This window comes from Pygoscelis adeliae, unplaced genomic scaffold, assembly GCF_000699105.1.
Source record: "Pygoscelis adeliae isolate BGI_AS28 unplaced genomic scaffold, ASM69910v1 Scaffold124, whole genome shotgun sequence".
Classification (NCBI taxonomy): Eukaryota; Metazoa; Chordata; class Aves; order Sphenisciformes; family Spheniscidae; genus Pygoscelis; species Pygoscelis adeliae.
In genome coordinates this window covers 6,573,515-6,590,628 of record NW_008824791.1, presented here as the reverse complement: position 1 = coordinate 6,590,628, position 17,114 = coordinate 6,573,515, and the positions used below count along the sequence as shown (strand labels likewise).

The 17,114-nt window shown below is 37.4% G+C and overlaps 1 protein-coding gene across 1 annotated transcript in view; it reads left to right on the top strand.

Moving 5' to 3' along the window:
* Nucleotides 1–6,917: 6,917 nt before the first annotated feature.
* The window catches only part of CADM2 (cell adhesion molecule 2), a 193,035-nt gene continuing 182,838 nt past the window's right edge, over nucleotides 6,918–17,114 (top strand). The window contains exons 1-2 of the mRNA XM_009323959.1: nucleotides 6,918–7,026; nucleotides 12,186–12,335. Of these exons, the coding sequence (XP_009322234.1) occupies nucleotides 6,918–7,026; nucleotides 12,186–12,335 (259 nt within the window). The remainder of the gene's footprint in view (nucleotides 7,027–12,185; nucleotides 12,336–17,114) is intronic.

The following is a 17,114-nucleotide window of genomic DNA, read 5'->3' as shown; positions in this document are numbered from 1 at the left end:
TTTTTAGCAGGGCCTGTTGCGACAGGACAAGGGAGAATGGCTTTAAACTAAAAGAGGGTAGATTCAGATTAGGTATAAGGAAGAAATTTTTTTACACTGAAGGTGGTGAAGCACTGGCAGAGGTTTCCCAGAGAGGTGGTGGCTGCCCCATCTCTGGAAACATCCAAGGTCAGGTTGGACGGGGCTCTGAGCACCCTGATCTAGTTGAAGATGTCCCTGCCCATGGCAGGGGGGTTGGACTAGATGACCTTTAGAGGTCTCTTCCAACCCAAACTATTCTATGGTTCTATGAAATACAAGCAGTATAGGCTGGCTGGCTACTGCTTTACCTGTGTGATGTTTTTTTGGGGAAAGGCCTACATTGAGAGAGATAGGAGCTTTCCTCTGTTCTCTGCAAAAGTGACTTTTTTTGAGATGGGCTAATATTGCTTGAGTGTCATGTATATTTCTATTGGAAAAATATTTTATAAGTTAAATTTCTTATCTATGTTAGTTTCATTACTTACTGTAGAAACATCATCATTGGCTTATGGTCTTACCTTGTTTATGTTGACGTGCTTTACATTTCCAAATATGAATTTCATTTTGCCCTTAAACCCCCTAAATATTCTTCAATTTCTGAAAAACTCAGAGCCCTATCTTCAGTTCTATCACTGTCATCTTTGTCCTAAACCTGCTTCTAAGCAGTAGCACACATTCACGCAAAGACAAAGTCAAAGCCCTGAGCTATATTGCCTGCTTGTGCACCTCCCAGAACCCTGTGTGGTGTGGTTGATGGTCAGTCCTTAAAAGTCTGGTAAGTAATGTGTTTACAGCTCTTTAATTTTCTTTTAAGATGACATGTCCAGAACTTCATTTCATTTGTTGCTTAGATGAGAAAATTGAACAGAGAAGTAATAATTGTAACAGAAAATACTTTCAGTAGCATGAATGGCCAAGTACATAACTGATGTGAAGTTGATAGTGCCTGATACCGACTTAAACCAAGGAGGTTCTAGACTGACTTTTATGAGAGGTGATCTACCTTACTTTTTTTGGTTGTGTTAACTGCAACAAGTACCAGTTAGTTTGAAGAAATGCTTGGATTTGGGTGAAGAGAAAGCACATGGTATGTTCAAATTTTATAGCAAGAGGTAGATTTGATAGGGTTCTATGTGTACGTACATTTGTCTTCACCATAGCTTTATATATTTCTTCCATTACCCTATTATCTGGCTTCTGTGTAATTTTTCATGCATTTTCTTCTTGGAGCAAGCACTGATGTGAAGTAAGAAAACGCCATTATTCTCATTTTACAGGTTAGGAATGGAAATGTGGTGACAGTGAGGCCTAGATTCTCAAAGAAATGAAAGTGCCCAATTCCTTATTCTTCATGTTAGAATTGGGTACCTTCCTGCTTTTAGAGAAAAAGGACTTTACAGCTTGTTGAGGCACAGAGAATTGGGCATAGCACTTTAAAGTGAAAAGTGACAGAAAGTTCTAGACCATATTTGCACTTATGAGAAACAGAAAAATCAGCAGTCTGTTATCACAGTTGTGGGAAGATGAAGTTCACTTTAATTATTTTTGGGTTTGTAACTTCCATCAGGAATTTAGAGTGGTGGAGGGGAATGCCTTTTCCCCCTTTACAAATAAATAAATAAATAAGATCACTGGATACTGTCCTCCATTCACAAGCAAATAATACCATGGTGATAGTCTGAAAGAGTAAAAAATAGTTATTATGCGAGGTTCCTAGGAAATAGCACTGTTTGTGCATACTTTTTATTCCATTGTCTCTCTCACACTTTTTCCTGTTTATCTTCATGGAATAATTGTACTTCAATATGCAATTTTCTCAAATTTATATCTGCAATCTCTTTCACTGAAATACAGTCCGAAGCAATTATATCATGATTTAGCTGCTGTTGTAGAAATATATACCTGAAACACAGGGGGTGAAGGAAGGAACAAAGGCTTCCTCCTCCTCCTCTATTACTGCTGTCTAACATAAATTCTATAGTCTGAAATCAGCGGCTGTACCGGCGTGCTCTTGTCCTTTGGATTATTTTAGTAATTGCTTAAACATTTAAAAAAGCCCAGCGACCTTGAATGCATAGTTTGGGGGTAACAGTTATTTTCTGAGTTATTTCTTCCCTCTCTCCTAAATCTCTGTCATTCTGTAGTAAGTTTCTGCAGTGTTCTCATTAACTTCAAATTTCTCTGCAAGTGGTTTTGTTACTGGAGCATGTAATAGTTACCAGAGCACACTTTTTTTTTTCTTCTTTGTTTTGTTTCTTTTTTAAACAATGTTTCTTCAGTGAGCAAACAATTTACAGGACATTCTCTCTGGGGATCGACTCTAAAAACTATATGCTATCCAGATATGGGACTAAATTATTGCCATTTAAGACAGCAAGTTAGGAAAGGCCAATCGACTCAGTCAAAGACTCTCTGTATCAAATTATGCTCAGGTAAACGTCTTTTTCTTTAAAAATGCTGTATGAATAGAGTTTAGCATGCAGGCCACATTGTCATCTTGCCTTTTAGAATAAAGCAAAGCAGGTAAGTATGTATCAAGAGTTAAACTATCTTCTCTTATCTGTAGTCAATATTTTACCACACTCTTAAGACTGTTCTTAGAAATGAAATAAAATAATAGGGCCACAACTTCTGTAATTTCCTCCTTTGAAATTTCCAGCTCACTAACCTTCTATATGGTATCTGTGCTGAAAAAATAGCGAAGGGGATTCATTCCTATTGAAAAGTTAGAGGAAACACTAGTTGCACAATAATGCAGACCTCAGTTTATGCCTGCTGAAATGTAGTTCACAGTTTCATTTTTCTTTAAATTAGATGAAGACAGGCTGGTAACGCTTCATCTCCTTGGAGAGGTGTTTGCATTATTTCCTATATAAATTAAGAGCAAAAGCCGGGAAACAGATTCAGTATATTTAGGTGTTTCATCATATTGGCTTTTGTTTCTAATGTTTTAGTTCCTTTGCTAAGAAAGAAGGCCAAAATTAATGTATTCTCCTTGTAGATGCAGGCTGCTGTTTGAAGCAGGAAGCTGCTTGCCTCCTCACCCAAATATTTACTCTGCATTTTTTTCTTTTAGGGCCTGGTCCTGTTGAAGTCAATGTAAAAAAATCTGACTGGTTTGAATAATAATTTGCTCAAGACTTATTTTTTTTTTCTTTCCTCTCATACAGTTTTGCAGTTTTCGCAGTTTTATGTGCTCTGGTTTTGACTGACATCATACTGTAAAGGGGTCAAATAAAAAGTCCATGGCTTTGTGGTTCTGCACAAGACTGAAGAGGATAAATGTTTTTCTTATTTTATCTCTGCTATAGGCTTTCTGTGTGAGGATGAATAGAACTATAGGCTCTATTCTTTCCCTCGCGTATGCTGATAAACTTCATTTACCTCACAGGGATGCTGGGCAGCCAGGCTCACAGGAGAAGGTAGAGCCAATGTGCCAAAAGGTTGCTAACTCACTGCTGTCACTTCTTGTCCAGTCCCTCCTCTCTTTCCACACCCATTTCTTTTTACAGCTTTCTGATATACAGTGACATGAGTCAGCAAAGCTTGCGGCACTGATACTGCCAAACTCTCTTAATTTACAACATAACTGTTTCTTACAAAAACAGACCTCTGCAGAAACAAAAGTAAAGAGAGGATTCTGTTTTCTCTGTGCTTACAGCTACCAAGTCACATTTATAATTAGCCTGGTAAATTGCTTAGAATATACAACCTAAGCATCAAATGGAAGTGTTGAAATCATTAAAGAGCTTTCATTTTAATTGCAAAAAGTATAAAAAAAAAACCCCAAACGTAAACAAATAAACATGAGATGAACTCACAAGATGAATGTTTCCAAACTGGACCAAATAATGATAATTATTCTGCATAGTCTTGTCTCATACTGAGATAAAAATCAGTTTTAAAATCTGTAAAAGCAGTTGAGCCATGATTTCTGGGTGGGAAAAAAAAGTGCCTTTCTTGGCTGAAAACAGCTTGTGGGCTAATGAGATATGAGCCTGTCAATTCTACTGGAAAGCAGTATTGGTCCTCCACAAAGCATTGCAAAAACAACCTGCGATAGAATATACTTAACTATAGCTCCATCTAGGCAAAATTGCTGAAATAATTTTGCTAACAAAGCTCCCTAAAATGAGCAGAGGGATGAGGATACAACATGGTGACAGTGATATCTAGATGCCACCTTCTTTTTGCAATAGCTTCATTGCTTATTGTAATTTATCTTTGTATAACCTTGTAGTGTTTTCCAATGAAACTTCTTGCTTCCTCTTCAGATACAAGGGAATTGTAATGTGGGCCATCAGTAGGTTTTTTTTTTTTTTCATTCTTTGTTAGTATACTCCAGACAGACAGTAAGATTGCTTGATTTACCTCAAGGTTTCATCATGGAACAGAACGCATATACTGTAGTGGATATATGTGTGTCTGATTGACCTGACCTCCCGGCGGAGGGTAGAATTGTCATTGCCAACCATTTCTTGTGAAGAAAGCAAGCAAGCTGGATGGGTAGTCCTGTCTGTAGAACGGTGATCATCTGAGTCACATTCATTATCTCGATCATACCTGTCAATTATCTCAGTCAGTAGTAAAGCAGGAAGTAAACTGCTGTGTTCAGAAGTGTATTTATTATTTCATGTTCTGCATTTTCTGTATGTTTATAAAAAATAAAATGGCCCTTTAATACTTACTAAGTAGTATTTGGGGTGGATTTCTCTTTGGTGCAAATTAAAATTCATGTGAAAGATATAACTTTCACCCCCCCATCTTTCCTTCTTACCCCCATCATACACTCCTACCTTCTGTTTCTTCGGCTAAACAGGGATAATTCCCATATTCCTGGTGTTGATCAGCCTCGTGATTTTTTCTGCATTCTCTAAAAGTTGATGGGCAGGAAAAGCTTGGAGTGCACGTGGGTGCGTACTTGCAAAAGAGCCTTGGCCTTTGCAAGCCCAGTGTCCCATCATCATCATCATGTAATCCCATATGATAGTTTTTCTCCTGGTGCATCTCTTAAAGCAAGTCTCAGTGTCTGCCCTTAGTACAAGTACCAAATCTGGGCATCTTCTCTATACCTGCAACCTGAAATAAGGAATTACTAGTGCTATTGTATAAAGTACTGCTAAGATTTCCGGAGTGGAGTGTAAGCATCCTGGCTGCTCGTGTTCAAGGAGGAGAAGGGCTGCCAAGTTGTTCCCGAATGGAGGGACCATCTGGTGAGAGGCAAATAAAACATCTCGGTTTGTTCAACTAGCACAGTGCAGACTAAAAGGTGATGTATCTGGGAAGTGCTTAATGCACCGCTCATCAGTGCAGGAAGTGCTTAGAGGTTTTCCACTGGATGTTGACATTTAATATGTAATTAATTATTATTAAGTCATGTGCTATGTTCTTTATTCCTTTCTGCTCCCGCTTACTGATCATGTAAGAGTCTTGCTGGAGTAAAGAACAATTTAGTTCAGTACTGTTTGCTATTGCTGTAAGTGCGGTTTTGTTACTGCCATCATCACTTTTGGTCTTCAACAAGATAAATTAAGTACGATGCAAGAATTTTTGTATTTGTGACATTGGTGAGTCCAATTCAGAAATTGAAGAGATTTTAGGTAGACTTGGATTCATTACTAAAATCTGGAAGTCATCTTAAAATTCTTGGGAACCCACAGTCATTTTTATTTTACTTCTTGATGGTGTCCAGAATTTGTGCATCAAATATAAAAAAATTCCACAAATAAACACATTTATATTTTTAAAATTAACTCGATTATTACAAGGGCTTATACTCGAAGAAGGAAGCTACGTTTAGAATAGAAATGATCTCAAAACATTTGTAGAATGAGTATAAAAGTGTTGTTTAACAGTGTATATGCACAAACCAGAAGATACACGTGATTTGAACAATGTATGCAACAAAGTAATATAAATTTTCATCCATAAACTCAAATGGAAGCATTATTTTATGACTATTTAAAGTCCCTGTTCCCCATAAGTACATTTCTCTGTCTCATAGCAGCAGTAGTAGGGGCTGAAATCAGATGAGAGGAAGTGGAAACACATATGAAAAATAATTAAAAAATATTTTTTAATCCTTTTTGAACCAAATCTTTTCACAAGTTGAATAAGCATCGTTATTTCTTTTGTGTAGATTGGTTAGTAAAGCATAGATTAAATGGATTGCCTGAGGTCATGTGAACTTTTCAAATATTTTCAAAATCTCAGATTTTGAAATCTGAGATTTCAGTTAGTTTCATGGGGTTATGACTCACTGACATTACCACCATTAAAGGAAATATGAACATTAGTTTGTACTTAAATTTTCTGCCTTAATAGAAACTTTTATTATGCTCTGTTTTAAAACAAATCTTCATTAGGAATGAATTGATTTTCAATATCTGTTTTTGAATATATTTATAAATGAATGTTTGACTAATTTAATATTTTCATGGCTTCTTAAATTACAGTTATGTCTAGAAAAAGGTAATCGTAATCTTTAAAATCTTTTTGACTGCTGTGAGGCCTTTGACTTGAAATAGCATGATGTCTTGAGTAATAACCAAAACTTATTCAAACCCAACCTTACAAGCATTAAGCAGATTAGAGCTGTTTGAAAAAATAGGGTGAAAGTGTAATGATAAACAAGAACTCAGCATTGAACAATCATGTTTCTGTGCATTTGTCTGCTTGGGAAAGGCAGTTGGTACTGTATTATTTAGATGGGTTTCAGAGTTGGTTTTTAGAAACACCCTGGGAAACACAGTTGTTGCCAGCAGTATTTGTGGATGCCACAAAGACTGGATATATGAAATGATGAAGAGCACAGGTCACTGGGCTCAAAGAAACATATGTTTCAGTGCAGTGAAACATAGGGACATACATCTAAGAGCTACAGGAGGAGAACTGGGATGGGAGTTGTCTTTGGAGTGGTGTCTGAGAAAAAACACTGGCATCGTGGTAGACCATCAGTCAAACTTGGGCCCCCATCTGATCCTGTGGCCAAGGGGACTCCTTTAGGTGTGCAAACAAGAATATGAAGTGCTGGTAGAGAAGTGGTGTCACTGTTGTGTTTTTTTCCTTCTGTGGCTGCTATAGTGGGGTTTCCAGGTCTGGGCTCTACACTTCGGAAAAAAGATGACAAATTGAAGAGGGCACAGAGAAGAGACACAGACTAATTAAATGATTAGAAAAATATGATTTCTACAGAAAGACTTAGGAGCTCAATTTATTTAGATTATCAAAGAGAAGGTTAATGCGTGATATGATCACAGCCTCTAAGTACCTACAAAATAAAGACAAATTTCATAATAGAGGACTCTTCAGAGCAGGGAAAAAGATATCATAAGAGCCAGTGGATGCTAGGTGCTGCAGTGAGACAAATTCAGACTAGGAATAAAATCCTGTTTTCTTGTTTAAACAGTGATGACTGTTGCTCTCTGAAATAAGTCACCGAAGGTGCCACTAAGTTTTCCATTACTAGACTTCTTAAGTCAAGGTGGAATGCTTTTGTTAGAGGACATTGTCTTGTTCAATCTCTGCTCCCAGAGTTAAAGAAGAAATTAAGACAAGAATGTTTAATAATTACATTAAGAACCGTTCATACTAGAGAACCACAGTGTTAGCATCCAGTTGTTGAAATTATGATGAAAACTGTGTTTCTTTTAACATGCTGGACTCAGTCTGGCAGGGTCTTTAGGCTTGCCTTCTTATTGAAGGCTCATCACCAAGTATTCTTGGCTTAATGGGACCATTCATATGGATCAGAACCAGCGTACTCAACGCTGGGACTAGGAATGCTTTTTCTGCAGTGGTGGTAAGTTATCCCAGGTGTAAGGGTGTTTTCCAAAGCAAGAATCTCAGGGAATGATGATGTGATTCCAACCAGTGGCCTCCAGCCGTAGGTCGCTGTGTTACAGCAGGAGCCTGTTGCCCCCGCAGCTCAACGGTGGTACCTAGAACTGGGTGGGAACACCTTGGCGTCACCAGTGGCCTGGGTCCTCCATCGCACTGAGTGCTTGCATGGGCTGGCAGCTTCGCTGGCATGCTTCCTGGGCACATGCTACCTACCTATTTAACAGAAATGAGGCCCCTCCTGCAAAATACCGTCAGTCCCCCCAGGACCAGATCTAATCTTTAGTGGCATAAAACCACTTCTTTGACACTTGTAATGCTGTGTTAAATGGCACGATGTTGATGCTTTCTATAATGTTCATCTATCTGGTATAAGCTTTTACAACCTTTTCCAGTCCTTCCAGCCCCAAAGTTCCTACTTCAATAACCCAAGATAGGTGCTGATACAAACAATAAATAAATCTCATAAATGTTTCTTTGTCTTAGTTTTCCCATCACTTACTAATAATTTTGGTCTTCATTAAGAGGCGTGCAGTATCCATTCTTTTGGTCTTGCTTTGCCTATTTTCTCTGTTCCGCACAGGCTCCCTTCTTTCTACTTGGGCTAGTTTCCAGATTAAATGGCTCATTTTCTCTGTACCTCTTTCTCCACTCCAAGCTTCCTATGAAGTTATGTGTATCTTCTCCAGATCCATACAGCTTCTGTATTGGTAAGGGATAGGATGAATGCTTTGGTTTCACTTTTACATGATACATTAATTCTTGCTTCCAAAACATCAGCACACCGTAGAGTGGCCAGAGAAAAGAAAGTTGTTCTGACCTCATTAGATCATGGCATCTACAGTTTCCATTTAAATGGTTGATCAGAAAAGTTTACCTACTAACCACTCTTCTGGTCAAACAAGTCTGACTTGACAATCATTAGCAAATGATAGACTGCATATACAGCGACACCTTCATGAAAAGAACTATAATATCAGAAAAAGAATATAGGGTAATTCTGGGGAGATCTCCCAAATCATGTTAATAGGGTCCTAAATCATTACAGCAGTTCTTTATTAAACTATCTTCCATTCCTAGTCTTTAATGTAAATGACAGATTTCACTGTGCTGATCTCTGGTGCTAGGTTCTGTTTAATGCTTCTTGTATGCAAAAAATATTTTAGCCCATGTAGCCTCTTATCCACAACTCATACTTTAGAAGGTTATTTCTTTGGCAAGATGCCTGTAATTTAGTGGAAGTAATAACAGGCTGTGTGCATTTTTCTGGATTTTTAAAATTCTAATTTAAGTGATAAGTAATTTATGCAGTATCTTGAGGTTCCTTGACACATTGGAATTGAAAGAGGAGAAATGGAAGGAAATGACAAATCTTTTCTGTTTTCTTTTTTTTTTTCCATCCTTGTTTATGATTTTTCACTCATCAAGTATTTCGCAACGTGTGGTTTTCAAGAAGCAGGGTTTGATTAATGAAGTGTCAGATACAGAGGATGTCATGAGAATTTTGGCATTTATTGTTTGCAGCATTTAAATTAGCCATGGTGTTTTCAGTATTCCTTATTTTTTATTTACTATGTCTGTTATCCTGTTGATAGTAAATACCCCCTTATAGTAAATATCAGTACATAGTAAATTTTTATCTTTAGACATCTGCAGGAAGTTGATATTTATACAAAAATTATACCAGTTATTCAGATTTGCATTTTGATGGAGATCTTTTATTTATGTATTTATTTTGAACCAGGACAGTGGAGAGTGTTAGACTACCTAAATGCTAATGTTTTCAGTGATGTACATGCTTATGTACCAGGCCTAAGGCCATCAAAACTATTTTACATAGGGAAATGGACAGCTATCAAAACCTGGCTAGAATTACATTTTTGGCAATATCAGCAGGTCAAATAGAAGTTCAGTTGTTAATCTTTTGTTTAGTAATTCCTTACTCTGGTCATCTGAAAACCTGTATACTAGATAATAGACTTCTATATTATCATGCCTTCCATATAGAAGGCATGCTTCAGTTTAACTTAGCTGGGGACAACTCTGATGAAAGCCACAAAACCAGAATGTTTCTGTGAAGGTTTTATGCCGGATTTGTGATTCTGTATTGGTATAATTAGTGGATATTGTAGATATAATTTCCTTGATCTACTTATGACATGTCTATGAGCTTGTTCACTCCTGTAGGACTGTAGAGAGATTTTTCACTTCTGACACATCCCACTTGAGTGTCAATCTTGGTATTATACTTCTTATGCTAGCAGCTCTACCTACCTTGAGTGCTTCTTGTATTAATAGAACCTGTATAAAAGGCGGGGAAGAAAGAAGCATATATTTGATTTAGACTATGGGATTGTCTTTCTTTTGCATTGTACCCTTGAATAAATTAATATATCTCTGAGATAATGATGTGTCTTGCTTATTATTGAAGAACTTTTCTTTCCCCACCCATGTTAAAAATGACTTCCACGTTTTTACCATGCACCCTTGTTGCGATACTCTTTGTCAGAATGTGTTGTGCTGTTTGACAAGGTGTGTGCTATTCTCACAGTACATAAACACTTTAGTCTAACTATGCCATTGAAGACGCTTGTGATTCAAGAACCTGGGTGATACTGCTCCTGTATTGTGTAGAGGTATTTGGAAATCTTCCCAGTGACTTTTCAGCAAGCACTTAATGTGATTCATAATGCTCTGGGATAGAATCGCAGATGTGAAAGAGACCTACTGCATCATCACTTCCATCTTCATATGAGATAAGGTTATATTTCCCCAACAGAAGATGCATCGAGTATTAGATTCACGCTACATTTGCTCTCCAACAACTTTCCAAACCTGGCAGGAAAAACATCGTCCTGAGTTCTTTAAAAAACATAAAAAGAAACAGGGAGTCAAGGCTGCCCTGTCCCTCTATTTTAAAAATCCTATGCAGGTTTTTATGTTACGCTTTCAGTGATGTTTTCAATAGCTGTTTAACGATATTATCTGTACTGAGACACCTGTGTAAGTATGTAGCACGTGAGCCCTATGTGGAGGCATATCCTGGATGTATGGGTATGTCTGAGGAGATAAAATTGGAGAGTATTTCTTTGGAACTAATTAGTTTGACTTACGGGGGGGAAAAAGAGAGGAAAAAAAAATCCCTATTTCTTAATTAATCTGGTTTTTGGATGCAGAGAATATATTGTGAATATAATTTTTTTTTTCAATTTCTCGTACTACCTTTCTTTGGTCAGAATAGATCACACTGTGGGAAGTTTGTGCAACAAATTCAGTTCATAAAAGGCGGGGAAGAAAGAAGCATATATTTGATTTAGACTATGGGATTGTCTTTCTTTTGCATTGTACCCTTGAATAAATTAATATATCTCTGAGATAATGATGTGTCTTGCTTATTATTGAAGAACTTTTCTTTCCCCACCCATGTTAAAAATTACTTCCACGTTTTTACCATGCACCCTTGTTGCGATACTCTTTGTCAGAATGTGTTGTGCTGTTTGACAAGGTGTGTGCTATTCTCACAGTACATAAACACTTTAGTCTAACTATGCCATTGAAGACGCTTGTGATTCAAGAACCTGGGTGATACTGCTCCTGTATTGTGTAGAGGTATTTGGAAATCTTCCCAGTGACTTTTCAGCAAGCACTTAATGTGATTCATAATGCTCTGGGATAGAATCGCAGATGTGAAAGAGACCTACTGCATCATCACTTCCATCTTCATATGAGATAAGGTTATATTTCCCCAACAGAAGATGCATCGAGTATTAGATTCACGCTACATTTGCTCTCCAACAACTTTCCAAACCTGGCAGGAAAAACATCGTCCTGAGTTCTTTAAAAAACATAAAAAGAAACAGGGAGTCAAGGCTGCCCTGTCCCTCTATTTTAAAAATCCTATGCAGGTTTTTATGTTACGCTTTCAGTGATGTTTTCAATAGCTGTTTAATGATATTATCTGTACTGAGACACCTGTGTAAGTATGTAGCACGTGAGCCCTATGTGGAGGCATATCCTGGATGTATGGGTATGTCTGAGGAGATAAAATTGGAGAGTATTTCTTTGGAACTAATTAGTTTGACTTACGGGGGGGAAAAAGAGAGGAAAAAAAAATCCCTATTTCTTAATTAATCTGGTTTTTGGATGCAGAGAATATATTGTGAATATAATTTTTTTTTTTCAATTTCTCGTACTACCTTTCTTTGGTCAGAATAGATCACACTGTGGGAAGTTGCTGCAACAAATTCAGTTCGACAACTTAAATCCTTTCTTTTTTCCTCTTTCTCTCTTCCTTTCTCCATTCCTCCCCTCCCCTCCCTCCTCAGGCAGCCAAGGGCAGTTTCCACTTACACAGAACGTCACGGTTGTGGAAGGGGGAACAGCAAATTTGACCTGCAGGGTCGATCACAATGATAACACCTCCCTCCAGTGGTCAAATCCAGCTCAACAGACACTGTACTTCGATGACAAGAAAGGTAAACCGGTTCCTGAACTCAGGGTTCTGCATCATTTTTTCTAAGAAAGAAATTATTAAAACCATTTCCCTTTAATATTTTAATGTGAAAATATTTGCTAGGAAACTATGTTTTCAGCTTTAATTATTATATAATCTTTTTTGTAGGGGGGTTCACTGAAGTACTTTCTTGCATATAAAATTGTATGTTATTATTAAAGGAAAAGAATAATATTTTAAATTCTTATTGCAAGCTAATTTGGAAAACATTGTTGCAAAATATCTTGGAAGAGCATTTATGGGTGGTGTGAAGCTGGCAAGGGAAGAAGTAGTCCATAACCTTGTGACTTGCTTTTATTAGTGTTTGGGTGTGTGTTGGTGTGTATACATATATCTATTTAAAATATATTTTTATATATATGTATATAATCCCACTATTTGCTTCAAGTGTACTGTAGTTTTGTTTGGTTGTTAGTGCAATACGCGGTTGCTCTGGTAGGTCTTCTTACTGTAACAGCTAATAAAAAAGCTCGTGTTTAGTGCCCTGATATTTCCAATTATACTATGCATAGATTTTTTATTTTTAGTTAAATTAGAGGGGAAAAAAAGACAGGAAAATGTCCATTCCTTACCAAAAAAAAGGACATTATCACTGTGGTAGGATATATTTCTAGGTCATTTATCTTAATCTGAAATGAAAAAGCATTACATTTTACATAACAGAATGTTAACATAAAGATTACATTAGATTCCGTAAAGAACTTAAAACTAAATTTATGAGGAATAAACTCATCACTTGGCTTCAAAAATGCAAAAGCTTTGGTGCTGGTTTCAGCGGTACAGAAGTTCAACAGTATTTTATACTTAATTCTACTGCTTGAATTTATTTTGAAATGTGCTACATACTCTAGAACAGATTTTAACAAGTGCGGTTACTCCTCTGCTTGAAATTAAAGAAGTGCTGTCCAAATGCTTTGCTGAATGATTACAAGACTTTAAAACACCTTGCAGGACTGAAAATGCTTTGTGGATCTATGCACTTCAATAACAGTAGAGTCTAAAACCTGTCATTTTATACCTGCAGAAGCTACAATCAAAATATGTTTTTTTGCTATTAATATAATAGCTGAATAGAATCTCTTTATGGTGTTGAAGTGGTTCCTTTCTCTTTTATCTAATTTCCTGCAGCGTGTAATCATTTGATTTGCAATTTCTTTGAAATCATAAGTACCTTTTGAACATAGGATTGAAGATGAGAGGTTTATAAGGTGCAAACTTTAGAGCTGTAAGTCTAGTCCTGTAACCTTTACTCATATGGACCCCTTTATTTTAGCTGTAATCGTTAGTGATTTGAGATGGGTAAATAATGTCTGCAAAACCAAAAGCAAAGAGAACTTGTCTGTTGGTAGAGCACATCAATAGTCACAAAATCTATATCTTTTATAAAATAAGTGACATTTAAAGGATGCTGAGAAGGACGTGGGAGGACTGCAGATAGATTAATTTGAACTTTGTAGCCATTTTGGTGTGAATTGAATTTTCTGTGTACTTTAGCTAAATCTGTACTTTTACCACAAATAATTGAAGTTTGCAATACTTTTTAATATAATAAATTGAAGCAACAGAATTTGAATGGCATGCAGCATAGTAAGTACTTAGAATCAATTTATATTTCCCACAGGAAATGTGAGGAGCTGAAGTGTGCAAATTTAAAGGACCACACTCGTTATTGAACTTTTAGCTTGTCCCAAGACATCGAGGAATACTCGATGATTCATTTTATGGAGGGATTACTGTGCATCTAGTAGACAGGAGAATGTCTTGATGTGGTCAAGAAAAACTTCAGGTCCTTCAATCAGAGATGCTTAGTCTTTCTTACGTCGGCAAAGATTTGCATTCTGTGTGACATTTCCTGACTTGAGTATGCCAAGGGGAGTGGGCAGTGCATCCAAGTCCTACATGGAAAACATTCTGCCATTTCTGAAAATGAAGTCACAGCTTTCATTGGCAATTTTTCCTGTGTGTATGTGTTCTTATAAGTAAGAAAGATATTTCCTTTACATGCTTTTGATGCTTGCATTATTGAGCCAAAATAGAGAGATTGATTTATGGCTCAGATATCTTGATTGTTTTCTCAGTAAATGGTGGCAAGCACAACTGTAAAGACTAATTCCCCACCCACCCCTCACCCCCCTTCTTACTTCTCCCAGCCAGGCATACAATTTGGCTATAAAAAGCTTTCTACTAGATCCAGTCATTACATTTAATATATTGAGAGCAGTGCCTCAGCCAGAGTCTTTTCAAACCTGTCTCTTAATGTTAACCAAAACCAACCTTCAGATCTTCTTCCTTCAGCACCATGAAAATCGCTGTTTAATAGCTGTGTTTCTCAAACACTGAAAATTCCTGAAAACTGTTGAGTTAGGTGTAGGGTACACAACGGTGTAGGGTTAAGTTCTGTGTAGGAAACAGAACCTTAGAAGAGAAGCACCACCAGTAGCCTTTATATTGATCAGAGCTGAGTAACTGTGGATATTGCCACATTCAGAACTAAATCAAATTTGCATGCCTTTAACTTTACTTCCCTTCAGTAAGTTATTTTCTATATATGTACTTGTAAGAATGACACACAAAGGAATGACAGTATATTTCTTTTATGTCTGGAAGCATAAAGAAAAATCAGGAAACCTTTCTATTGATTGCTCTATATTTTAATAATTGTGAGAGAGTCAGGTAGTAAAACAAAGGAAGTCAGGTGAGTATCAAAAGAGGGTTCTAACTGCAGCAGAAGATGAGGGAGATGACAGCTGTCAGCATATGGCAGAACAGGTGCCAAAAATAGAGCAAATTGTCCATGCAGCAAAAAGCCCTCTGCTGCTATATTGTCCTTGGTGGGATCCCTTTCATGTTCACACCTCTTCCTCAAGCAAGTTGGTTCCCCTGTCTTGCAAAAACATTTTCTGACCAAAATAGAAGTTGCCGTGGGCCATGAAAAGAGAGTCGCTTGGTCAGATGGAGGGAAAGTCTGCTTCCCAGTCCTGTGCCTTTCAACAAGGGGTGTATTATTAGTCTCCATTTTATTCAAAATGGATGATGTATACTATGAAAACCACATTTATGTCATTTTGCTTTCTTCTGAACTGTGATGCAATCATTGAAGTTACAAGTCATATTCTTCCTTTTTCTGTTTTAGATGTTCTAAATAAGTACAGAAATGCGATGTGCCAAATACACTAATACCAAAGTTACATTGTTAAAATTATTCCTCTGGTTCTCCTCACGTACTGCCATGGCCACATGTTTTTAAGTACAGATTTTGCTCAGTTAGGAGGATTTTGTGGCTGGCAAAGAGCACTTCCTCCCCCACACTCCTAGCAATTTAATATTTATTTAATATTTATGAAGGAGACAAGGACTATTTTTAATGAGACATTTTTGGCACTTAGCCTATACAGTATTACAATGATATAGATAAAAAATGAGTAGAGTTTCGTTTCAGAAAAGGCAATGCTATAAATTTAGTGAATATGAAACCACAGTTCAGAGGTTGTTTCCAGGTCCTCATCGCTTGAAGTAGTTGATTTGTTTTTTGTTGCAAATTTAGGCCTAAAATGTGTTTGACTCATTGTGGTGATAGGAATTGGGGGAGGAAAGAAATCCTATTTTCCTAGAGGAAACTAAGTTATAGCTTTATTTTTGTCGTGGTTTAACCTCAGCCGGCAACTGAGCACCATGCAGCTGCTCACTCACTCCCCGCTGGTGGGATGGGGGAGAGAATCAGAAGGGTAAAAGTGAGAAAACTCGTGGGTTGAGATAAAAACAGTTTAATAGGTAAAGCAAAAGCTGCGCACGCAAGCAGAGCAAAACAAGGAATTCATTCACTACTTCCCATGGGCAGGCAGGTGTTCAGCCATCCCCAGGAAAACAGGGCTCCATCACGCGTAACAGTGACTTGGGAAGACAAACACCATCACTCCAAACGTCCCCCCCTTCCTTCTTCTTCCCCCAGCTTTATATGCTGAGCATGACGTCCCATGGTGTGGAATATCCCATTGGCCAGTTGGGGTCAGCTGTCCTGGCTGTGTCCCCTCCCAACTTCTTGTGCACCCCCAGCCCTCTCAGTCGGATGGGAAGCCGAAAAGTCCTTGACTAGTGTAAACACTACCCAGCAACAACCAAAACATCAGTGCGTTATCAACACTGTTCCCACCCCAAATCTAAAACACAGCACTGCACCAGCTACCAGGAAGGAAACCAACTCTATCCCTGCCGAAACCAGGACAATTTTATTAGCTAAGCAAGGTAAAATGGTTGCTTTCCTCCAACTCTTATTTTGACACTCTAAAATATATTAAAGTTGGAACTAACTTTGTCTTCATTATTATTTTAACAGACAGTAGCTAAAATATGTGAAAATACAAATGTTTGATCTTGTGGATTTGGTCTCATTGATGACCTGTCTCCTTCAGCATGCTGAATCTCTGTTGTCCTTTCTGGTACTTTTTTTTTCTGGTTCCTCTACCTTGTAGCTTCAAGGACATTGTGTATAAATTTGACTTTTAACTCTTCCTCTTTCATTTGAAGCATGAAATCTTTACCTGACAGTAAAAATAGATAGTCTAGTTGCATAAATGGATAAATGGTCTTAAATTTTAATAGGTTTAACAACCTTACCAGGACCCCCCTTGGTTTCCCACCCCCCAGAGAGAATTTTAAAGATTGTGTCTTCCTGGAAAATACGAATTCACAGCTCACCCTGAGCAAGTTCAGGTTCTTTGGAAACAAATGCAAATTGCATGCT